Source organism: Sturnira hondurensis, unplaced genomic scaffold, assembly GCF_014824575.4.
Source record: "Sturnira hondurensis isolate 20B ecotype Veracruz unplaced genomic scaffold, ASM1482457v3 Scaffold0006437, whole genome shotgun sequence".
Lineage (NCBI taxonomy): Eukaryota > Metazoa > Chordata > Mammalia > Chiroptera > Phyllostomidae > Sturnira > Sturnira hondurensis.
Genome location: NW_028079068.1, coordinates 5,970,827 through 5,993,935, shown reverse-complemented (window position 1 = coordinate 5,993,935; position 23,109 = coordinate 5,970,827). Strand labels below are relative to the sequence as shown.

The following is a 23,109-nucleotide window of genomic DNA, read 5'->3' as shown; positions in this document are numbered from 1 at the left end:
GTGAGAGAGAGAGAGAGAGAGACACTGATGTGAGATACTTTGATTGGTTGCCTGCTATACACACCCAACCAGGGATCAAACCTGCAACCTAGGTATGTGCCCCCAACAGGAATCAAACCGGCAACCTTTCCGTGCATGGAATGCTGATCCAACCAACTCGGCCATGTGGCCAGGGCCTAGTGAACTTCTAAGTCGTTTTTTAAATCTCTATATCCTTCGCCTGATCATAATGCAGCTCTCTTGACTGAAGGACCGAGACTTCAACTTTTTTGCATCCCCAGTGCCTGAAACTGACCCGTCTACATAGTACGGCCTTGAGTAACCAATTGGTGGTAATGGTGATCTGGCGTTTCCCGTGCTTTTCGTCAGAGCCTGAAAGATTCGTTTTCCCACAAAGCACCACCATTTCAATCTAGCCGTTAACTGGGGGTGTGAGTTTTGAGGCGTGTAGGTTACGGTGGGATTTCTTGCACAATTCATCCCTCTGCCTTCTATTGGCCCTTTTCTCTGTTTTTACTGTCTAGTGCCTTTGGGACCCTTCGGTTATTAAACCTCGTGTCTCTCAAACTCTCCTTCCCTTCAACCACCTCCTGTGACCCTTTCGTTCTGAAGTCCTGCTGGTCTTCCTTGATGGTCGTCTGCATATCCTAGCATGACACCCTCAAGTCCTCATCTCTCCTCACAGAGTATTTCATACAGCCCTTGTTGGTCATCATTGAACATTGTAGTCTTTTCGATCCTAAGTCGTGACTTCGCCTTCTGCCTGGAGAGGTAATCTGAGCTAGAAGCTCTCAGTGACTCGCATCTAGTCCTCGGTGCAGGTTTTGCTCCTGACTCGAGGCTTGCAATTCCTTCGCCAACAGCCCTTCCCCGGCTTCATTCGTCTGCCTTTGTTAATGAGCTTTTTCCATCGTCTCTTCCAGACTACAGTTTGTATCTCTGATCTCCATACCAGTATCCGATCCAGGGGATCTATTAGTGGGGCACCCCCCTGGAAAATGCCTGTGGTATCTGCTTAGAATGGGTAGTACTGGGCTCAGCCAAGTCCTGCCTGGGCTTTATACGCTCTACCAGCCCAATTAACTACTGCCATCATTATCTCAATATAGCTGATTGATGTGAAGATAACAGTGAAGTTCCGCGCATGTCATACTGTCTTTTCCCCACTTCGTTTGGTAATCATCACGAGGCTCAAGGTGCCTTTCTGGGATTGTGAAGAACCCTTCCCACCATACGGGGGCAAGGTCCCTGGCGATGTTCTCCTGGCCTCTATACTCCCCCCCCCCTTAGCCTTTATGGCAATTAAAATTAAATGATGATCTGTGTAATTATTTGCTTCATGTCTATAGACCCACCAGGCTGTTGTTAGATAATAAACTTACTTCCTTATGAAGAGACATCCCTCCTAGGAAGAAATAACAAAACATAAAAGCATATGCCATTCACGCATTGAATTATCATGAAGTTAAGGTTCTCCTCTGGCTTCACGTGGGTTGCTGTAGAACAGAACTCCCCGGACTGGGTGGTTTATACACAGCAGAAGTTCACACCTCATGGCTGGGAGGCCAAGGTCAGGGTGCCAGGTTCAGGTTCCAGGGAAGACCGGCTTCCAGGGGACCTTCACCTTCTCCCTGTATGTTCCCAGGGCACAAGAGGGGGTGCCGTTCTGGCCCCTTCTAACCCCGTTCCCGAGGGCTCCACCCTTGTGACCTAATCACCCCAGAGGCCCCACCTCCATACACCACCACATTGTGGGGGAGATTACAACCTGTGCATTTGGCAAGGGGCGTGGGGCGCAATATCACTCAGTCTGTGACATCCTCCGTAAAGTCTTCCTAAAGCGATTGAGTGATAGTACAGAATTTTGATTTAGGGTGCGGGCTGGGGAACCAGACTTTGAGTCCAAGTCTTGCCATTGCGTGCCAACGTGGGTTGAGTGGGTAACAACTTTTTGTTGTTGTCCAGTTCCAGTTGTCCCGATTTCTCCTACTGCTGCTCTCCCCTGCCCCGTCCAACCCCCACTCCCAAAGGCAGTCCCCACCCCACTGTCCGTGTCCATGGGTCCTTTGTCCATGCGGTGATGCCTCTCTTTCCTCATCCATAGTATAGGGATGATAATATTAATCTCTTCCTTGCAGGGTCCACATGGGACTAAAATGAGCTACTACATGTGAAGCACTTAGTAGGGTGCCTGGCACATAAAAGTCACTCCTAAGTGTTCGCTGTGGTTCTGTTTTCGCTGTTGTTATTATATCAGCGGTGCCTCCCATGGCCTGTCTGCTCTCCCGACTTCATGGCACTCGGTGAAAATTATAGTAGTTCCCCAGAAAACATCATGAGCTCAAGACGCTGCCATCTCAAAGCATTTTCCTTTACACACACCTGGGGGAGGGGTCATGTAGGGAAGTGAGAGGGCAAGGGCCACACATCCTTTGCTTTGCCCAAGGTCTACACTCCCGGGAAGACCGTCTTCCCAGGTACAGAAAACAGGGGTCCACCCCTGCCTTCCCTTTCCGTTCTCAGTGAGTGAGGACTTACATCAGGGCACCGGCTCCAGATTGGCGGACACCCGTGTCCCATGCAGGAAAGTTAGGGTGTAGGGTAAATATACTTCTGGGGCAGGGCTACCAAGTAGCTGAGGCTGGTAATTGGCACCCTCTCTCAAGCTTAAGTTCTTTTTTTTTCTTTCAGAGATTTTATGTACTTATTTTTCAGAGGGAAAGGGAGGGAGAAAGAGAGAAACATCGACCTGTGAGAGATACATCGATTGGTTGCCTCTTGCACGCCCCCAACCGGTAGGCCTGGCCCACAACCCAGGCATGGTGCCCCGACTGGGAATCAAACCCGTGACCTTTCGGTTTTCAGGCTGGTGCTCAATCCACTGAGACACACCAGCCAGGACTCAAGCTTAAGCTCTTTACTCCTTTCACTTTCCCCGACCAGCGGCTAGTCCTGGATGTCCTCTCAGAGAGGTGCTCTTGGGTGTCATGGTGAGACCCTCGCACTTTCTCTTTCCTCTTGCCCAACTAGGTGAAGACTCAGAGTCATCTCAGAAGCCTCTGCTCCTCTGGATTACTGTACCACCCTGCCAGTGCCCACCCTGCTCCCTTCCCTGGCCCTGGAAACCTGACCACGCCCCCCCCCCCCCCCCCCCCCCCCCCCCCCCCCCCCCCCCCCCCCCCACNCCCCCCCCCCCCCCCCCCCCGCCCCCAGCCACCCACCAACACTAACATTTTCAGTATCTCACCAGGGCCAGGCTCTCTGTACCACACAAGTACTTCCTGAGAAACTAATTCAGACATGTAGAGAATATACGGCATAATGGTTAAGTTCAGAGGCTTTGGATCAGAAAGACCTGAGTTGAAGTTTTCATCTGGACACAAATAGTGTCTGGGCGACTTGTTAGCATCTCCCAGCCTCATTCTTTTCCTATGTAAAATAGAGCGATCATTTTTACTTCAGAGAACAACTGGAATCATTGACTGAGATATATACACAGCAGTTGGCCTAAGTTTGTAGGTTTGCAATAAGCAATGAATAAATGGAAGTGATCATCGATGTTCTGTGCTAATGGGAGTTTAGACAAAATATTCCCTCCCCTCCCCTCCCCTCCCTTTCCCTAATTCTGTATTCTCTGTCTGGTAAAGTAACTGTTACAGAACAGTGCCCTCAGTTTTAATGCCCAGAATCCCAAAGTAGTGATTCTATGGATAAAATTTCAGCCTGGGAAGCATTTTGGTGAACTAGCAGGAGCAGAGACGGAGCGACAAAAGGTCTAGAGTCCAATTCCTGCTCCGATTCTAATGCATCAGTTATTGTCCCTGGAGGGCCACCAATTTCTTCTTCCGTGAAAAGAAAAGTTGGGATAAGACAGGCTTTGAAGTTCTTTCTAGTTCTGATTTGCTCGGAATCTATATGAAAGGTCATTCTCTTAATGACTTCTCTTACTGATACTTAAGAACCTTAACTGATACATGTTTTTTCTTCTGGGGTTGTGTGTGTGTGTGTGTGTGTGTGTGTGTGTAGCCTTCTATTGCCTCCTATTTTTACCTGCAGAAGTGGTAGCTGAAAGTAGGCTATGGAGTTGGTCATTCTAGGTTTGGATTTCAACACCAGCACTTGACTTTGGGGCAGTTATTTAACTTCTCTGGGCCTCAGTTACCTCATCTATCAAAGGGTATAGACAAAGGAGAGATGTCAAGATGCAAAGAGACAAAAGACTTGGAAATACGTAACCCCAAAAGCTACAGTTTAATGGCCTGAAAGGCACTAAGCAGTTTGATCTCTTAATGAACTTATTTCAGGATGTTTCTTTGTGGATTATGGGTACTCCATTACCATCTTACTGCTGTCCTCACTGATTAACGAGCTGAATTAATCACATATGTTTCATTCTGGTTTTTGTATGAAAATCATATATTTAACTCTTTGAAAATTATCCTTTGACAGGTCCCAACTGACTGCTTTAAGACACATTCCTTAATAGACTGACATTGGCAAAACTTCCTTTGCTAGAAATGCTGATTAAGTTATTGAAAAATAAAACCACGCTGGCTTTCCATTTTTGTAGATTCTGCTCCCCGCCTCTCTATGTCTGTTAGCTAGAGCCAGGTCCTAGGGGACAAAAGGTGGGGAGTCTCTCCCCACTAGAAAAAGAAATAAGCTGCCAGATGAGTCTAGCAGAAAGAGATACTTTCATCGTGGCCTTTACATTTATGACTAGCAAGATAATGAAGAACGGTAATTTGGAAAGCTTTATGTCAGTTTTAATGGTCCCTGCAGCACTGAGAAAGACCATAGTCCACGGATGGTGTCCACAGGATTTGTTCTCCTCCCCCGATAGCCATCGACAGGATCATTTTGGATGTGTAACTGCTGTCACTGAAGCACAGAGAAAAGGCCTGGAGGATGACGTCCCTGCAAGGATCGCTATTGTCCTCACTATGACAACAATAGTTGTTATAATTTTCATTCTGCTTTTCCATAGAGTGTCTACTTTGTGAAGCTTAAGGCTATGGGATTTGGGCCACGTAAAATCACACTAGCATAAAATCATGCTTCGTACGTAATCTTGCAAACATTATTTTCTAAAACTGCAAATAGAACCTATGCAAAAAAGACAAAAATAATTACCAGTGCAAGTCATTTGACTAGTATGATTATTTATGGCAGGTTAATAGCTTTTCAGAAGCTTTCAGATACAGTGTCAAATTGACAGTCAATTTCTCAAGGATTTCTCTCTCTCTCTCTCTCTCTCTGTCTGTCTCTCTCTGGATTGGATTGTTTGACCATGGCCAACTTCTATCCCCAAGGACATGCCTTTTCCTGTCCAGGGATAAAATATCAGTTAATTGCAAATTAGCTTTCAGTTCTGTCCGGTAGTTTCTCTTTATTTTCTGCAATTAAACCACCAATTAAAAGCAAGGTCAGAAGCCGTGTTTTTTAGTTCATTTATGCACACCCTGATCTCCTAACACCACGCCCTGCATAGACATCTAATAGATGTACATCTTCCAGAGTACAACCATGCGGAAAGATCTCTGGTGAATGAAACAGGATGGGGGCTCATGGTGATCTTCCAGTGGAATGAGGAAACCTCCAACAAGGGGCTTCGAGGTACGAAGAAAACAGCTATGAACAAAGAAAATGGATGCAGGGGGGAAAACGGCGGGGGGGGGGACGAGAAAGAGAAGCAAAAGAAACAAAGCCAGAGACTGAATGGACTAAAGAGAAAAAAATCAAAAGCAATCCAATAAAAAATGTGGACAAAAACAAAGCGAAAGTCCGGTGCAAATGCCGGCGTCGACTGAAAGACTCGTGGAGAGGCGAAGACTACAACCCCCAGAATCCTTTGCGGGTTCTCCACCCCCGGTTGTCAGTCTCCTGGGCAACGCGGGTAAACAAGATGGCGACCTCCGGGAGTGATCCCCAGTGGCCGAAGTTTAGCTCTCTCCAGAGAACCTCGAGCGGTTCACGAAGTGGAGCCCAGTCTATACTGTCGCGCTTAGAAAGACAGCCCTGGTCTTCATTTCCCATGGGGCAGAGACCGAAAATTACTTACAGAGACTCCTCCTCCTACCTGCTCCAGGAGCTCATTCACCGGTGTCAGGAGTCAGAGGCAGACCTAGAGGAAAACGAGGACAAGGAAGACGAGCTCGAGGGAGAGGGCGAAGTGGAATCCGAGGAGTCCTCAGAGTCCGAGATGCTGAATTTGGAGGTGTGCCCCCCCACCCACCCTTTACCCCCTGGCTCTTTTCCCCAGCCGCGGGGCCCTGCTACTTCAGCGGCGGCATCCCAATGTATCCTCATTAGCCCGTGGCTTAGCCCATTCCTTGGGCTTTCGCCTCCAGGGGTGCCTCATCCCGACCGCCTTAAGTCCCCCCCTCTTTTCTTCTCATTTCTGTTACCCCATCTCCTCACCCCTTGTTGAAATATTTCTGGGTGTCTCCTTTACTTTTCAGTAGCACATTTGGTTTCTTCCGAGTCCCATTATGCAGCAGTCAAATTGTGAAAAAAATCAGGCTATCAATATGGCACTTATGGCTTCAACTGTCAAAATTACACCCTGACCATATTGTGAATAGGTTCAGCTCGTCTTTGACATCTCCTGCGCCTTCTCCCCATGATTCTGAAGCACGTCAGTGCTCGCCCACTTCTAGTCCCTTTGTCCTCTTTGCTCCAGGGAAGCATTTTACTTTTTTCAGATAATTTGAGAAGGGCTTCTTCAAACACTGACTTAGACGTTTAATATATTACATCGGCCAAGGGTATATGATACATTATCAAGACATACACACACACAGCTCCCTGTGGGAGTATTTTAGGGTATATAGAATGTTCCCAAAATTCCCGTTTGCGTTGCCCGGGGTGGTGGCTCTGCCTTCTGCGTTAATGCAATGATACCTCTTCTACCCACAACCCAAACCCACTTCTTTCTTACACATATCATCATACTTCGTCTTCCTCAGCCCATTACCTGCCTTCTGCCCTGTTCTACTTCCCATCCCATCACTTCCTTCTCTTGCCTTCTAATACATCGATTGTTTTCTTTCAAAACCAAATTGATTTGCTTCTTTTCAATAAATGGTGAGGTTTTTTCCTCTTTGTCCTGCTGCCAGGAAACTCAAGAGCACTATTTTTTCTATATTTCAATAGTCTTTCTTTAGATAGGTTCTTCCCTCCCCTTTCCTCTTCCTTGGAATATAAATTGCCTGAAATTCTTTTCAGAAGTAGATAGGATGCAGAGACATAGAATGTTTCCCATGTCCCCATTCTGTGACACTCTTCTGGTGTTCTTCTTTGCAACTTTGCACCTTTCCCCAGCCACCTTTTCTGCCTTCCAGCCAAGCAGGTTTCTCTTTGTAAGGCCATTCTCCTTCACAAGCTCTTTTTCTTACGAGGCTAATTTCTTGTTATTTTCCTCTCGGTAACTTGCATTATCTTCTGTTACCTGGATTCTCCCATTGACCACTTGCACTTTACCCTCCTTTTGAGAAATCCTTTCGTTCCCTTTCCACGTTTGGCCCATTTTTTCCATCCATTTTGTCTTCCTTCTTCTTCCGCCTCCTTTTACACGGGCTAGTGACACATCAGCTTTGCTTAAAGTGGATTGTAGGAAATTATTCCTTAATTTTTCATCTTGTGACTTATTTTGCAACCTGTAACGGTAACTGATGCAAAACTGTAGCAGTGTATTTACAGTATCGAGATGTTTGTGTGGTTTCCACCGGCGTCCACCCCAGAGGAATTCACAAAGGAATCACCAGTTCACTTTATCATTCTAATTAACGCATGCTCTTACGGTCTGGGGTTCATTAGTATCATTGTTAATCTGTCTTCAGTAGGCCATTAACAAACAAACCGGAGAGGGTGATAGCTTGAACCAGTTTTCCCTTTTTGGCTTATAGGATGTATGTGGGAAAAGTTTATTAGTTCTCCCACCTACATTCTAAGTATTAATATTTGTTTTGTGTTTTCACGTTCTAACTTAGCTTTCTAGAGTATCTCATAAGTTTTAAGATGCTGACTAAACTCTAAAGTTTAAAAGGAAACATTTGGACTTTTGTGTTCAGTGATTCATTTTCCATGTGTTTGCGTAATCAAGATTTATAACGCCACAGTGGTCATAGTGATTACCAAGTGCCTGTCGTGCAATTGGCCTCAAACCTCTGAGGACCTCATGAACTTAAGGGAGGGAGTGCAGACCCGCTGCCCAAAATACTGTCTTAGGTTCACGTAAACCCTTTCATTCGCTGTGAGATTTGGAGCTACAAATCTTTAGCTCTCTACATCTCCTCTGCAATGTGGATCATCACAGTACCTACGGCATAGGAAAGTTGTGAATATTAAATGAGATTCTATATGTAAAATACTTACTATAATATATTATACTGTTTTTTAAAGATTTTATTTATCTATTTTTAGGGAAAGGGAAAGAGAAAGAGAGGGAAACATCAACGTCTAGTTGCCTCACATGCGCCCCCTACTGGGGACTTGACCCATAACCCAGGCATGTGCCTGACTGGGAATCGAATTAAGGACCCTTTGGTTCACAACCTGCACTCAGTCCACTGAGCTACATCAGCCGGGGCTATACTGTTTACTAATAACTTCCTTGGTTTCATCTGCTAACTCCAGCCCATCGAGTGATTCCGTTAATTTAGCCTGCAGTGAACAGACGTTCCTCGAATGAGTGCTGTGTAGGAAGCTCTCTGATGTCTGGGGCAGAGAAGCATCTGGGCCCATTAGATGTGTCTGATGCATGAAAACCACTCTTTGCCAGTAACTAATGTGGGTAACGCCTACTCGTTAGACAGGAATAAACATCAAAAATAACAAGAAACTGTGTTGAAGACCTTAGCGAGGTGTCTGGTGTAGAGCAGGCTCTCAAAGAATTAGAGCTGTTCAGTACTGTACCATAGCAACAGTGTGAGAGGTAGAAGGTGGCAAGAACGTGATGGAGGCCGTCTGGGGTGGCCCCTCCCAAGGTGAGGTACGAATGTGCGTAAATCCTATCTGCTCCTTATGTGAAGTATTACACACACGGCCGTGTACAGGTGGCCCCCGGGTGCAGCGACCCTGGAGGCTGCAAGGAGAGTCGGCCGCTTGTTGGGGAGGGGGGGGCAGACTGATGGCAGAAAAGGCACTGAGGGGGCCAGGCTGTGGAGGGCTCGGTGCTGTTGTGCGGACGCTGGGCTTGGGTCCCTGGTGGCGGAGTGGGGTTAGATCAGAAGCCAGGGGCCCAGTGGGAATACTCGAGGAATAGCCACGGAGAAGAGGCAGAGTCTGGATTAAGGCAGTGGAAGCGGAAACGGAAAGGCAGAGAAAGCTGAAAACAAGGGAAATATCTGAGATGGGACCGTTACTAACTGAATAGTAGAGGTCTGGGCTGACTGCCCTGTCCATGGCGTGGCCTGGAGGGGGCGCCATGGCTGCTAACCACAGTGAGAAACAGAAACAGGGAGCGCCGTGTTTTGAGGGGTTACGACTGAAATCGGGGGGAGGTTCTCAGAGCTGGAAGACCTGGGAGTCGTCAGCACCGGCGGCTGCGCGGTCAGCCAGGAAGAGAAGGGGGGAGGAGGCCGACACTAGGCCCTGGAGCACAGGTCTTGAAGTAGCCGGCCGACGAGGAGGGCCCAGGGAAGGAAGCGGAAAGGACTGGTGAGAGAAGCACGAGAAGGAAGAGCCTGCGACAGGGCCACCAAGGCAAGGAAGAGTCTGGAGCGTGGGAATGGCTTTGCTGCCATCTTGTGAAATGGGAAGAGGCCTCAAACATGCTCCTAGCTTTGCCAACCCGAGGGTCATGGGGGACCCAGGCCCAGGTGGGTTTGTGATGTGGCGAAGGCAGAAGCCTACCTATAGTGAGTCAAAGAGAGAATTGGAGGTGAAGAAAGGGAACCCAAAGATTTAAAAAAGCAACTCTGGAGGAGCTTGGGTGTTAGTGGAGACGATAGTTATGGATGATGGAACACGCAGGGCTGAAGGGAGGAGCCCCTCAGGCCAGAGGAGCCTCATAGCTTGTTCAGCTGGACGGTGACTGGCTGAAATCACAGGCCAAAGAGGGCAAAACGGAAGGTGTGTGAGCGAGTGCGGAGAAACGGAGGAGGGGGGCGAAGTGCGGAGAAGGAGCCGGCCGTCCCTGAGACCCAAGTGGGAAGCGTCGGGGCAGGTGCAGCGCGGTGAGTGTCTGACCGATTCTGCTTTGCCTCGGAGTAGAAGAGCAGAGCACCTGCTGAGAGTGAGGACAGAGGGGTGGAGCGCTGACCGGGCAAGGCCAGGAGTCGAAAGGCCGCGGACGAATTATGGGAGACAAAGAGCACCGGGGCCCAGCTGCCCGTTGACTTTGGGTGGCAGCAGAACGCACGGTCGGGGGCCTTTCCCGGCCCACTCAGCCGCTCAGGGGAGAGTGGGCGCGTTCATTCATCCACCCGTACGCACTAGGCTCTGAATCCCACCCTCCCCTCTATGCATCAGCGAGTTTGAACTCTGTGACATCCCCCCGATGGGCCAGCTTCACCTTCACCTTTGAGATTCTGTATGTGTTTTTCCTGTTGCCTGCATTAGCCTCCGTGGCCCTCTTTTCTTTCTGCCCCTTTTCCAGAATAATTACAACTGTGCATCTCAACGGAATTGCCCTCTGTCCCCAGGGAAGCCTGGGCTATGCTCCTGTACCTCCGTAGAACTGACCAAAAGGATGCCCTGCGTCTAGTCAAAGCACCCTGCCTAGTTCTATTGTAATATGTATCAAACTCGTCCCAAAATGGCTTGTGTCCTTGTCTGGCATGTGAGAAACTGACTCAGTTCCTGGACAGGGCTTGCCTGTGAACTTGATTCAGGTGTGTGTGCTTGTGGCCGTTGCAGTCAGGGGACAAGGAATCAGAGACTTGGGAGTAGAGACACTGAAATTGCTGGTGGGATGCTCAGCAGGGAAAGAAGTACCGTCAGGAGGGGACCGGTGGGCTCTGAGAAAGGGGAGGATGGACAGACTGGAGATTCTGTTGTGGTCCAGGAACAAGTTCCGCAGGTAGTGGAGAGGAGGCGGTATCGGCACTTGTGGGATGAGAGAGGAATGGAGTGCGGGGTTTGGGAGTTCTAGGGCAGCTCAGCACGATGGCCGGGTTGGTCCAGGGCCGGGCTGTGGGAGTGAGTGGCGGAAGTTGGGTGGAGATCAATTTTAAGGTGTCTGAAGTTGAGAAAATGCAGAATCGTGTGTAAGTGCGTGTGCGCCAGTAGTAGGGATAGTGGATGGCCATCCCTGGGGACCCTGAAGCCAACCAGTATAGAGATAGGGCATAAATGGACTGGAAATCACCAAAGACCCAACGGGACAGGTGTGGCTCTGACAAATGGCAGGAACCTCAAAGGATGGGGGAGGGGGCTGCATGGGGCGTCTCGCCTTGGGGATCTGGGAGAATGTGGACAGTGTGGCCGGTCTTTATAGCAATGGCCATGCTGAGAAGCAGGCAGCCACCTGATATTAGGGAGGGGAGCAAGACTTCTCCAGGAAATGGAAGGGCTGGGTCAGGCAAACTTCCGAAGTGTGTAAGTGGGACGTTTTGGATAGAAGGTAACATCCTGACTCTATCTCTTCCCAGGCCTTTTATAAGAAATTGGAACTTTATTTACAAAAGTAAATCTCTCTCCCCCATGCTCTGAATGGGTTGGCTGGTATGGACAAATGAAACATTAAGACGTGGAATTTCAATGAGTAAACAACCATCATTTATTGCGAACACTTACCATATTCTAGCCAGGGTGTTAAGAGTTCTACATAGGAGAATTTTTTTTTACTCTCCCCAAAACATTAAAAGAAGGAAATAATATTTCTTATCTACACAGGGTCTGGCAGAAGTAAGGCTTGGGTGAGTGTGGTTGGTAGGGTAATAATATGGGTGTGATAATTTATAGTTTTCATTTGAACATGGCACCCAAAATCGCATATGGTATGCCTGAATGTGAGATTGTCATGTTACACAGTTGCATGCTTACGCTTTTGTCATACAAGGTTTTGGAATAAAGAAGGGGTGTTGTTTGTGCCGGACCCCATAGATGAAGACCGTGAGACTCAGAAAGGACTTACCTGCCCAGAGTCCCGTGTGCACAGTGGCGGGTCCAGGGGTCAGACCCACCCGCGCAGGCCCAAAGCCTGTGCGCTCGCTCCCCGTGAGCCACCCCTGCAGCCCGCCCGGTTCCAGTGCGGATCTGGGGGGAGAGAGACTCCTTACGACAGCACAAGCCTACGTGTTGTCCCTAAGTCCTTAGTACTGGCAGCTGGAGCGGCACCGTTGTTTCCTGATTTAATAGAGAACCAGGAAGAGATATTTGCTATCATGGTCCACGTGCTGGTCTTGCTTACTCAGACTGGCGTGACTGAGGTGATTTCTGCGTTTTGTGTCCTGGGGCCCATGTTCGTGTCACCGTGCTGGGAGTTGCAACTCCATCATGGAGTTGCAGGTGGCACAAACCTAGCGCTGACCCACCTGCTACCTCTCATTTCTGTCATTTCTCAGGAAAGGACATGTCAGGCCACCCCGGTCCCTAGATTGTCTGCAGACCCAGGGCCAGCCTCTTTATGGAAATGCTTATTACCCTTTTAATAATTCTTATAAATTGTATGAATCCAGCGACATTGGCCAATAGGAAGCTAACTGAAGACCTGTTTTCTCCTGCAAGAATACCAGAGTCAGAGAAGTAACAGCCTCGATTTGACGTAGCCAGCCTTCAAGGCGTGGGCAAGCGGTCAAGGGCAGTGGTTAGAATTGCCCTGGCGTCGGGCAGGCTCGGGTTCCTGCGCTGGCTCTGTCACTTACTAGCTCTCTGGCTTCGGGCAAATCAACCTCGGTGAGCCTTCTTCAGCTGTGTGATGGAGCCAAGTGTGCCTGCCCAAGGCTGGCCAGGAGGGCCCGGCAGGCTGACCCACTGAGAGCTCTTGGCTCCCAGGGACGGAAAGGAGGCACAGCCCGGTTGCTACCGCCAAGATCGCTGCGCCTGCTGCCCCGTTCATTCCACTTGGGACACCTGCCAGTCACTGCCTGCACGTTAGTGGCAGTAAAGACACTGATTTGATGGTTACTGATTCCGTCCTGTGTCATCTGTACGTGTTCATTCTGGAGGGCTCAGCTCGCGGATACGTCCTAAGTCAGCGCTGCATCTGCCGAGATGCCGAGCTGCTTTTGTGACAGGAGCCCTCTTTGTCCGCCTCTCCTGTTTTTTTTTTTTTTTTTCAGGAGGAATTTGATGGGGTCCTGAAAGAGGAGATGGTGGCCGAGGCGCTGTCCAGGTTGGGGCGCTCAGGGTCCGGGACCGAGCAGGTCTACCTGGATCTCACTTTATCGGTGAGTATGACAAGATCGCCGCTGCCTGGCTACACCTTGACATTGGCCAGATCACGCCGCTCTTTCTCTGGCACACGTCGCTCTTGTGTGCCCTCAGTCTCTTGCACTGGATGGAGCCTGGCGATAAGAATGATTTCTGTAAATGTTAGACATCAAAGAGCCCTGGCGAGTCCACTAATCAGTGCCTCAAATTCCTTTGTTTTCATTCCCTTCACAGTCGATTTCTTTCATCTTAAGTAGTCTATTTTATAGCAAGCAATGCCTTCTTTCCAGAAGGTTGAATTTCATTCTGTAAAACTAATCAAAAACTCCTTACGAATTTTCTCTCCGATCACTACCAGGACTAAAATTTGTATCTGAACCCACGGGAACAAAGGGCTTGGTATTGACTTTTCCCCCCTAAGGAAGTCAAGAAATAAGTAGCTTTGAGCTATCTCTCACCTTCTTAAAGATGCCAATTATTGATGAAAGGGCGTATTGTTATTCATCAATTTGCAGGAATTCAATACTAGTCATGGTGTCGCACAGAATCTTGGCTCCGATTTCATCATAAGAGCAGAATCCTCGGTCTCCTCCAGCGTCTTTCCCATTTTCCTTTTCGAGAGATAGCCCTAGTGAAATAACTCTTTTTGCTTCCTTCTGTTGCACAGCATTGAGTATTCCGTGGAGGTTTCCAGAGTAAATGCAGATAGGCCAAAAAAAAAAAAAAAAAAAGCACACAGAAATTTCTGCTATAACACCAATGTGGCTCAAGTGTGTAAAATTCATAGTCAGGCTGTTCTGTCTCGCATTTGAACTAGCAAACGATCCAAGAAATGTTCAGCTTTTTTCACCCACGCTGGTTTCATGGCCTGTCCCTTGAGATCAGCATATTAAGGCTCTAATCTCTTACTATTTTCACTCTATAACGTTTTATGGACGACTCAGCCAGTCAGGCAATAGCGTACAAGGAGCACCCCGTGAATTGCACCATGCTGGGCTTGGGAGCGAGGTAACTCCGGCAGCCAATACATCCCACACAAGAGGCTTCCGATCAATATTCCACTTGTGTATGCAGTGCTATGCCTTAAATTGATCTACCAAAAAAAGCAATTCTTTAAATCTTATTTCAGCTACATGGACTGGAGCTTAACTTACTTTGCCACTGACCTTCTTCCATTTGAGATATTACCCATTGCATTACTTTGCTTTCATAACCTGTTACTGAATACACTTTCGGAGGGTGGCCTGGTTTAGTGGTTCCCCCACCCCTGTAGGTCTTAGTTTCATTACTTGTTATTTTTTATTTTCTTTTATTACTTGTGTGTGTAGCTTCTCTCCTAATGGAATCATAATTTTCTCAAGAGTGCAATATGGCTCTATTTCCTTGCTATATTCCTCGTCATGCAAAGCACAATGCCTTGTACGTAATAGGTTTTCAGTAAGTATTTATTTATGATGGTTCTAGTGGCCTCTTTGCGATGCTGTTATTGTTACATTTGAGAACTTGCCCATAATGACACTTCAGTGCTGGGCGTGTCCTGCCTTTGACGTCACAACAGAAAGCAGTGCTGTGAGTCTCTGCTCCTAGGGACCGAGTGCCCCTCCAGCCTCTGTGGAAATTCACTGGGAGCAACACGCCATGAAAAGAATGTCCAAAACAATCAGGAGACTTGCATCTGCTTCTCTATCGCTAACCTGCTGTGAGATTCTAGGTTATTTACACACCTCTGCACCTCATTTTCCTGGTCCCTAAATTGGGGGGTCATCTGTGGGGGGGGCGGGCATCTCTCAGGTTGTTTGATCAGATAAGATTATTGTGGGACAGACTTGAAAATGATCCCCGCGAAACTGTGGGTGGTGTTAACGATCTCCTGATTAGGTGTGAACTCCCTGTAACATTTCATTTACATTCTGAGATTTTCCTTTTTCTTCAACCTAATAAAGGCTTTGGCTTTATTGCTATTGCATGTTTTTAATTAAAAAAACAAACAAACAAGCAAACAAACAAAAACCCTCTAAAGGGCTTCATGACACTGCTTTCATTTGCCTTTCCATGAGGTATTTGTTCTCACTAACAACCCTCATTTTCCAAGCTATTATTTTCTTCAGAGGAATGCATTTTTTTAAAAATAAATTTATTTATTTATTTAAAAATAAATTTATTTATTTAGTTATTTTTAGAGGGGAAGGGAAGGACAGAGGAAGAGAAACATCAATGTATGGTTGCCTCTTGTGCATCCCCTGCTGGGAAATGGCCCCTGCCGGGAACTGGCCAGCAACCCAGGAATGTGCCCTGACTGGGAATCGAACCGAGATCCTCTGGTTCGCAGGCCCGTGCTCAATCCACTGAGCTACACCAGCCAGGAGGAATGCATTTTTAATGGGGTACAGAGTCTGTTGTGAGGTCCTAGTCGGGGTCGGCTTCCACTTTTGCCCCCTCCCTTCGACTCCATCTTTATGGAGGAAATTTTGGATTTCTCTGGTCTCGTTATTCCTAGATGCTGTGGGAAGCTGCGTGCTAACCTGCTACAACACCGTTAAAGTCTTTCACCTTCTATTTTCGCAGGGTCTGGACTTAATCGACATCAGCATCCTCTGCGGATACGTCCACCTGCACAAGTTGGATCTCTCGGTGAATAAAATTGCAGGTGTGTCATCGTCACTCTCTAGTCAATTGATGGATCACGGAATCATTGAACGCTTCACGCTTTGCAGTGTGTCATGTAGTTGAATGCTACAGAACTTGCTACGAATGCTGCTGTGGCTCAGTTTACATATCGCATCGACGCCTTCCGTGTACACAAGGCTCCGATGGCTGATGACAGCGGAAGGAGTCGGGTCACCAGGCGTGCAGCCCCGCGCGATGGTTGAGCGTACCAGCTGAGACGCCCGCGTTTCCCTGTTAGGAGATGGACCATTGCTTCTCTCCTACTCCCTGAATATTTGGTGATTCCCCTTTCTTTCCCTCTGTGAGGTTATTCAGCATAGCTGAATTCATTTTGATTTTTTCCTTTCATGGATTTTTCCTTGATTTTGCATTGGCTTCAGCGTTTGTTGGATTTTATTTTGCTGCAGAAAGTGTTAGTTTCCACGTGGCTCAGTGTGTGGGAGAGGGCTCCAGGGCGGCTCAAAGGATGCTTAAGGCTTTCAGGGCGAGGCTCAGGCAGGAGCCAGATTCCAGGGAAATGCAGAGGAGCCCCTCAGAGGCCTCAGGGCTGCAAAGGCTCCTGGTCGTGCTTGAGGGGGAGCCTTTGGAAGAGACACGCACCCAGCCTTGGGGACCGGCCAGCCTGTGGAGCTGAGTCAGGTGTTGTCCATCTTCTTGATTTGCTTTACCGGCTCATGCAGGACGTGGTTGTGCAGGAAGTCTCAGAGCTGAGGTTCTTTGCGGGAAGAGCCCAGGGCCTGCAGGTCCGGAAGGGCCAGGTCCAGGTTCTTCTCCAGGACCACAGTGGCTTCCATGGCGTCCTGAGTTTCACCCCACTCACCTTGGGATGGCTTCAGCATGTTCAGGGAGAGAATGCAACCACTGTGCTGGTTTTGCATCTTTAAGAGACACTCAGCACCCTGGCACTTCTTCCCCACGGCCCCCAGAGCCACCTGGTCCCGGTGGAAATAGAAGCACAGACAGAGGTAGGTGTGGGCGGCCTGCAGATGCCGGCTGGCTGGGCGGTTGGCGGCAGCCTCCACCTGGGTGGAGCACACGGTTGTTCAGCAATAAGGAGTTACGGTCAAAACACAGTGTCAGCTGGTCTTGGAGGCCGAGGATGGCTGAGGTGGTTCCGAAGATGGTGCCTGGAAGAGAGGTCGGAGGGTGGTCTGACCTGGAAAGTGGGGCGTCCCTGGGTCTGTTCCCTCCAAAGGGGGGAGCAAGAGAGAAGCAAGAGAGAGATGTGGGGGCTGCCACGGGCTGCCGCGTTTTAATCCCGGCCAGGTACCTCTGTCCTCATTCTGAGTACTGGGATTCACAATTAATTTTTTCCTCTATTTTTGCTGTCTCTGTATATTTAGTTGATTGTTTAAACTCTTAACTTGGACATTTGGAGTTCCAGATAATCTATTTGTTGTGACACCTTGTTCACATTTGATAAAATCAGTTACCTTTTCTTGAAAGCTTAATCCTTGTTTCTAATTTTCTGATCTTACTTGAAGTGTACAGTTTCTTTTCTTGGACTTCTAAGAAAGGAAGCAAATCCTTATTTCTTCCCTACTTCCTTCACGGATAGTCTTTCTATTCTCTTTAGTTTTGTTTTGTTTTTTTTACAACAATGAAATATTAGTGATATGGTCTTCTCCGGCTCATTTTAAGTTTTTTTTTCTTTCTTTTTCTTTTTTACCTCATATGACTGCAATGATTAAAATCCACTTTCATTCCAATGACTAAGAAATATTCTAGTATCATTTTTCTTACAATTTTACTGTTTTTATTCTTTATCCTCACCGGAGGACATTTTTTTGCACTGCTTTTTAGGGAAAGGGGAAGGGAGCGAGCAACATCAGTGTGATAGAGAGAGAGCGACAATGGTCCTTTGTCTCCCATCTGCACCTGGACTGGGGGTCACACCAGCAACCTTTCAGCTATGGGACGATGCTCCAACCAGCCCAGTCACACCAATCAGGCCAAAACATTACTGCTTTGAAAGACTTTTACCCCCTGGCTTTATAAAACGTTATTATGCACAACTACAGGCCTGGGAACAAGTAGAGAGACTGGTGTCATGATGAGTCGGGTTCAACAGTTATTAGCCCAAGGCCTGTTTTACTTCATCTGTAGTGCCCTGTCCCCTCTCCAGGATTAAAGCCTCAAAAAGGCTTTGTAGTGTGACTGGCAGGAGCTCCCTCCATACCCCACCCCTCCAAGGTTGGTTTTCCAGAGCAGAGGGGGCTTCACTGATGCTAGTGCTAGGGAAGGGGACAGAGATGTGGCTTCACGCCCTTGCCACTTGAGCGAGGAGTTTACAGGTGCAAGTGGAGCTTTCCTCTACAGAGCAGGCTTCAGTCTTCTGGGGCCTGTTTTGTTAACTCATCAAGTATTTGGGAATCTCCTGTCTATGAGGCAGGGCAGATTTTTCTCTTTGTGTTGCTGATGAGCTCACGGAGACCAATCTCATTTGGCATCAGGATCACCTGGGGTGTGAGGGTGGGGCTGTTAAAACACAGGTGGCTGTGCCCCGACCGCAGAGCTTCAGAGGCCACAGGTCACGGGTGGGAGTCGAGAATTTGCATTTCCAGTCAGTTCCCACGGGAAGCGGATGCTGCTGGTCCAGGACCGCACTTTGAGAACCATGGAGGTAGACGCGAGGTGCTTCTGCCATCTGGTGGACAAGGCGGTCACTACACCAAGTAGGGAATTCAGGGGCCTGAAAGTTAGAAGCTCCGCAAACCCAGACCATGAATTTTTGTCAGTGACCTAAAAGCATTGGCCATCTGCACAATTTGGAATGTGTTTGTCCTCTCTTCATCTCCACCTAAGTGGTAGCTGCTGCCGCCGCCACGGCCACTGCATAAAGACAGTCTTCTATGGTACAGCCCTCACCTGCCCCCAGAAAGGTCAGCTCCAAGGGAGTAGCGGGCTGGTGGAAATGAATAACGTTGAGANTCACTACACCAAGTAGGGAATTCAGGGGCCTGAAAGTTAGAAGCTCCGCAAACCCAGACCATGAATTTTTGTCAGTGACCTAAAAGCATTGGCCATCTGCACAATTTGGAATGTGTTTGTCCTCTCTTCATCTCCACCTAAGTGGTAGCTGCTGCCGCCGCCACGGCCGCTGCCTAAAGACAGTCTTCTATGGTACAGCCCTCACCTGCCCCCAGAAAGGTCAGCTCCAAGGGAGTAGCGGGGCTGGTGGAAATGAATAACGTTGAGATCACTGCTGACAGGCACAGGGCTGAGCTCAGAATGGACAAATAAGCAAAACGTGTAACACAGTGACTGTTTCTTTTTAGGTTTCCGCTCACAGGCAGCCCATCAGTTCCCAGCAAGGGCTTCCGGTCTCCATGGCCTGCCCCTCCTAGAACAGCTGCATTTAAAAAGGCAGGCTGAAGAAGGGCATGGTTTACAATGTCGGGGACCTTCTGGCTTCAGCGACTGTAACCAAGGGTTCTGTGACCTAGCATGAGAAGTGGGGGAGACATTAGTACCAGTTTCAGGTGGAGAAACAAGTCGCCCGTGGAGACAGGGCGTACATCCTCAGCCTGCGATTCTTCCCGGGCCGTTTTTCAGACTCCTGCCCCCGCCCCGTCCTGAAGCGCATCTGCTCTAAACTGGCAGAGTTTTTCGTTTCACGTGTAATTTTATTAGGAGAGAATATTAGCACAGTGGTCCTTGGGAAAAAGGTGAAACCCCCACACACACTTGAGCCACTCCAAAGTCAAAGTAAAATAATTGCAATGATTTAAATTGCTTCAAAGAATTAATGAGATTTAGGATTAAGTCCAACTAAAACAAAATTTAGTCTATAGCCAAGGAAGTTCTCTAATTGTGGCATTTTCAGTCTTTCTGAAAAGACCTAATTCAGTTATTTAGGGGCTAATTTTCTCTTTTTTTAATGTATATTTTATTGATTATACTATTCCATTTGTCCCATTTTTTTCTGCCCTTTATCCCCCTCCACTCCAAAGCCTCTCTCCCTCCAGCATTACCCACCCCCGCCCCCACCCTAGTTCATGTCCAGGGGTTGTACATATAAGTTCTTTGGCTTCTCCATTTCCTATACTGTTCTTAACCTCCCCCTGCGTATTTTGTGCCTACCAATTTTACTTCTTATTCCCTGTAACTTTTCCCACATTCTCTCCCCAACCCCTTCCCACTGATAACCCTCCATGTGATCTCCATTTCTGTGATTCTCTTCTTCTTCTAGTTGTTTGCTTCGTTTGTTATTGGTTGGTGTTTTTTTAAGGTGTGGTTGTTGATAATTGTGAGTTTGTTGTCATTTTATTGTTCATAGTTTTGATCTTTTTCTTAGATAAGTCCCTTTACCATTTCATATAATAAGGGCTTGGTGATGATGAACTCCTTTAACTTGACCTTATCGGAAGCACTTTACCTGCCCTTCCATTCTAAATGATAGCTTTGCTGGATAGAGCAATCTTGGATGTAGGTCTTTGCCTTTCATGACTTTGAATACATCTTTCCAGCCCCTTCTTGCCTGTAAAGTTTCTTCTGAGAAATCTGCTGATAGTCTTATGAGAACTCCTTTGTAGGTAACTCTCTTTTTTTTTTCTCCTGCTGCTTTTAAATTTCTCTCCTTATCTTTAATCTGGGGTAATTTAATGATGATATGCCTTGGCGTGTTTCTCCTGGGATCCAATTCTTTAGGACTCTCTGAGCTTCCTGGACTTGCATGTCTAGTTCCTTTGCCACATTAGGGAAGTTTTCCTTTATTATGTTTTCGAATAAGTGTTTAATTTCTTGCTCTTTCTCTTCTCCTTCTGGCATAGGGGCTAATTTTCAAGAGGATTACCTATGGTCCTACTTCCTTGTCTTTTCCTTCAGGGCTGGCAAGTTTTAAAGCATTGAACTATTAGGAGTGAGCTGGGACAGAGAGGAGGCCTGCTACTTATTAGGTGGCTGGTCTGGAAAAAGGGGGAGGAAGGCGGAGGCCCGGGGAGGAAGTTCCAATTACTGGCTAATGGAGAGTTCACTGCACGTGTGCATGCTTGTGTCACCCACCCCCCTCATTTCACTCACCTGGAATAAATAAGCTGCGCTTGCGTGTAGCATAATTTTAAAAATGTTCTCATGTAACATATGCTGCTTTTAATGACTTAGTCTAATTTTAATTGTATTGGCTTACCTTACTGTGTATTTATTTTTCTCCCCAGATTTGTCCTGTGTGAGTTGTATGCCTTATCTTCTAGAACTTAATGCTTCTCAGAATAAACTGACTACATTCTTCAATTTCAAGCCACCCAAAAACCTCAAGGTAGACCTTATCAGTACACCAATTACGCATGTTAACGGGTTTGCAAAAGGACGTTCATAAGCAGAACAGCATGAAAATGGGAAATTCAAGGAGAATAAGAGGGGTAAACAGTGTATCTGAAATGCAGTAAAAGTGAGGAGGGCCTATGCGTCATTCATTTTGGAAAAGGGAGATCTGTCCATGAGTAATCTTTTTAGGTAGCTTTGCTAAAACTAGTGTTCAGACCAAAGGACCAGCTTCCTTCCGTTCTCTCTCCCTCATTCAAATGCCAGGTCTCATTTGTATGTTTTTGCCATAGCAGAATCATTTTACACGTGGAACATCTGTAACAGTGTCCCCGGGGCCCAGATTTTGCCTCCGTTTGGATCCAGGCTTTAGTTTTCTCAAGATACAGTGATTTTCAAGATACAGTGATTTTCAGGTCTGCACTCTCACGCCTGCGCAGTTGCTTCGCCCTTCCGGGGCGGAGTTGAACTCTCCTCTCCGGGAGCGGTGGTGGGCGGAGCAGCGTGCTCCGCTGCAGGCTGCTGCATCCGGCTCCGCAGTCTGCACGCAGGTCACCTGGGGTTCTCCTGGGGTTCTCCTGGGGTCCCGGAGGGTGATTTTTAACAGTCATTCAGGTGAGGCTGTTGCCACAGGTCTGGGGACCACACGTAAGCAGAGAGGGTGTGGGGTAGTGGTTTCCAGACCTNCTCCCTCATTCAAATGCCAGGTCTCATTTGTATGTTTTTGCCATAGCAGAATCATTTTACACGTGGAACATCTGTAACAGTGTCCCCGGGGCCCAGATTTTGCCTCCGTTTGGATCCAGGCTTTAGTTTTCTCGAGATGCCGTGATTTTCAGGTCTGCACTCTCACGCCTGCGCAGTTGCTTCGCACTTCCGGGGCGGAGTTGAACTCTCCTCTCCCGAGCGGTGGTGGGTGGAGCAGCGTGATCCGCTGCAGGCTGCTGCATCTGGCTCCGCAGTCTGCACGCAGGTCACCTGGGGTTCTCCTGGGCATGAGATCCTGACCAGGAGGTCCGGGGTGGGGGTCCCAGAGGGTGATTTTTAACAGTCATTCAGGTGATGCTGTTGCCACAGGTCTGGGGACCACACGTAAGCAGAGAGGGTGTGGGGTAGTGGTTTCCAGACCTTTCCCGCACACTACAGTCACCCAGGGAGTTGTCACACCACCGATGCCTGGACCCCGAGGTCGCCCCGCAGTCTCCCCATGGTCTCCCTGCAGCCAGAGTGGGCAGCACTTTGGGGGCTCACACGCACTAATGGATTTGGGACCCAGTGCCACAGAGCGTGGAATTAGTGTGCCTGTACTGGATTAAAATATTTCATTTCGAAGTGTTTTTTAGGGATGGGCATCAACTATTGCCTTTTATTAGCTTCTGGTTTTGTTTTACTTACAAACCAAATTAACTTAGATCCAAAGTACTCTGCCGGCCTTTGCACAAATGCTGAATCTGCCCTTCCCACTACCGGCGGGACCCGGTAGGCCCTCTTGTTTGCCTTTCTCTGTTCACATAACTCCATCTTTATCAGCCGTGGGTTTTTCCCCCTTTGAAATCGCTGGGATTGCCAGGGTGGCGTTCCTCCGTCCGGATAAGCCGCCTGGGGAGCCTGTTTGTGCGAAGTGTGGGGCCTTGGCGATGGGGGTTACCAGGAATTATATTGGCACAGCTGCTCCATCCCCCTCCTTGGCTTTCGTGCTCTGCCCTAGGCCCGGGGGGGGGGGGGGGGGGGGGTCAGGCAACGGCGTGACCTCTGCTCCGGAAGAACTTCTTGGAGCTTCTCCCCTTCACACCGTTACCCACACCCTCACCTCACCCTCTCTCAGACACTCCACAAATGTACCAAAACATCAGATAACCCCAG

At 48.1% G+C, this 23,109-nt stretch overlaps 1 protein-coding gene across 1 annotated transcript in view; it reads left to right on the top strand.

The window, feature by feature from the left end:
• Positions 1–5,905: 5,905 nt before the first annotated feature.
• The window catches only part of LRGUK (leucine rich repeats and guanylate kinase domain containing), a 76,751-nt gene continuing 59,547 nt past the window's right edge, over positions 5,906–23,109 (top strand). Inside the window, exons 1-4 of the mRNA XM_037049171.1 lie at positions 5,906–6,217; positions 13,227–13,334; positions 15,883–15,964; positions 21,141–21,241. Of these exons, the coding sequence (XP_036905066.1) occupies positions 5,906–6,217; positions 13,227–13,334; positions 15,883–15,964; positions 21,141–21,241 (603 nt within the window). The remainder of the gene's footprint in view (positions 6,218–13,226; positions 13,335–15,882; positions 15,965–21,140; positions 21,242–23,109) is intronic.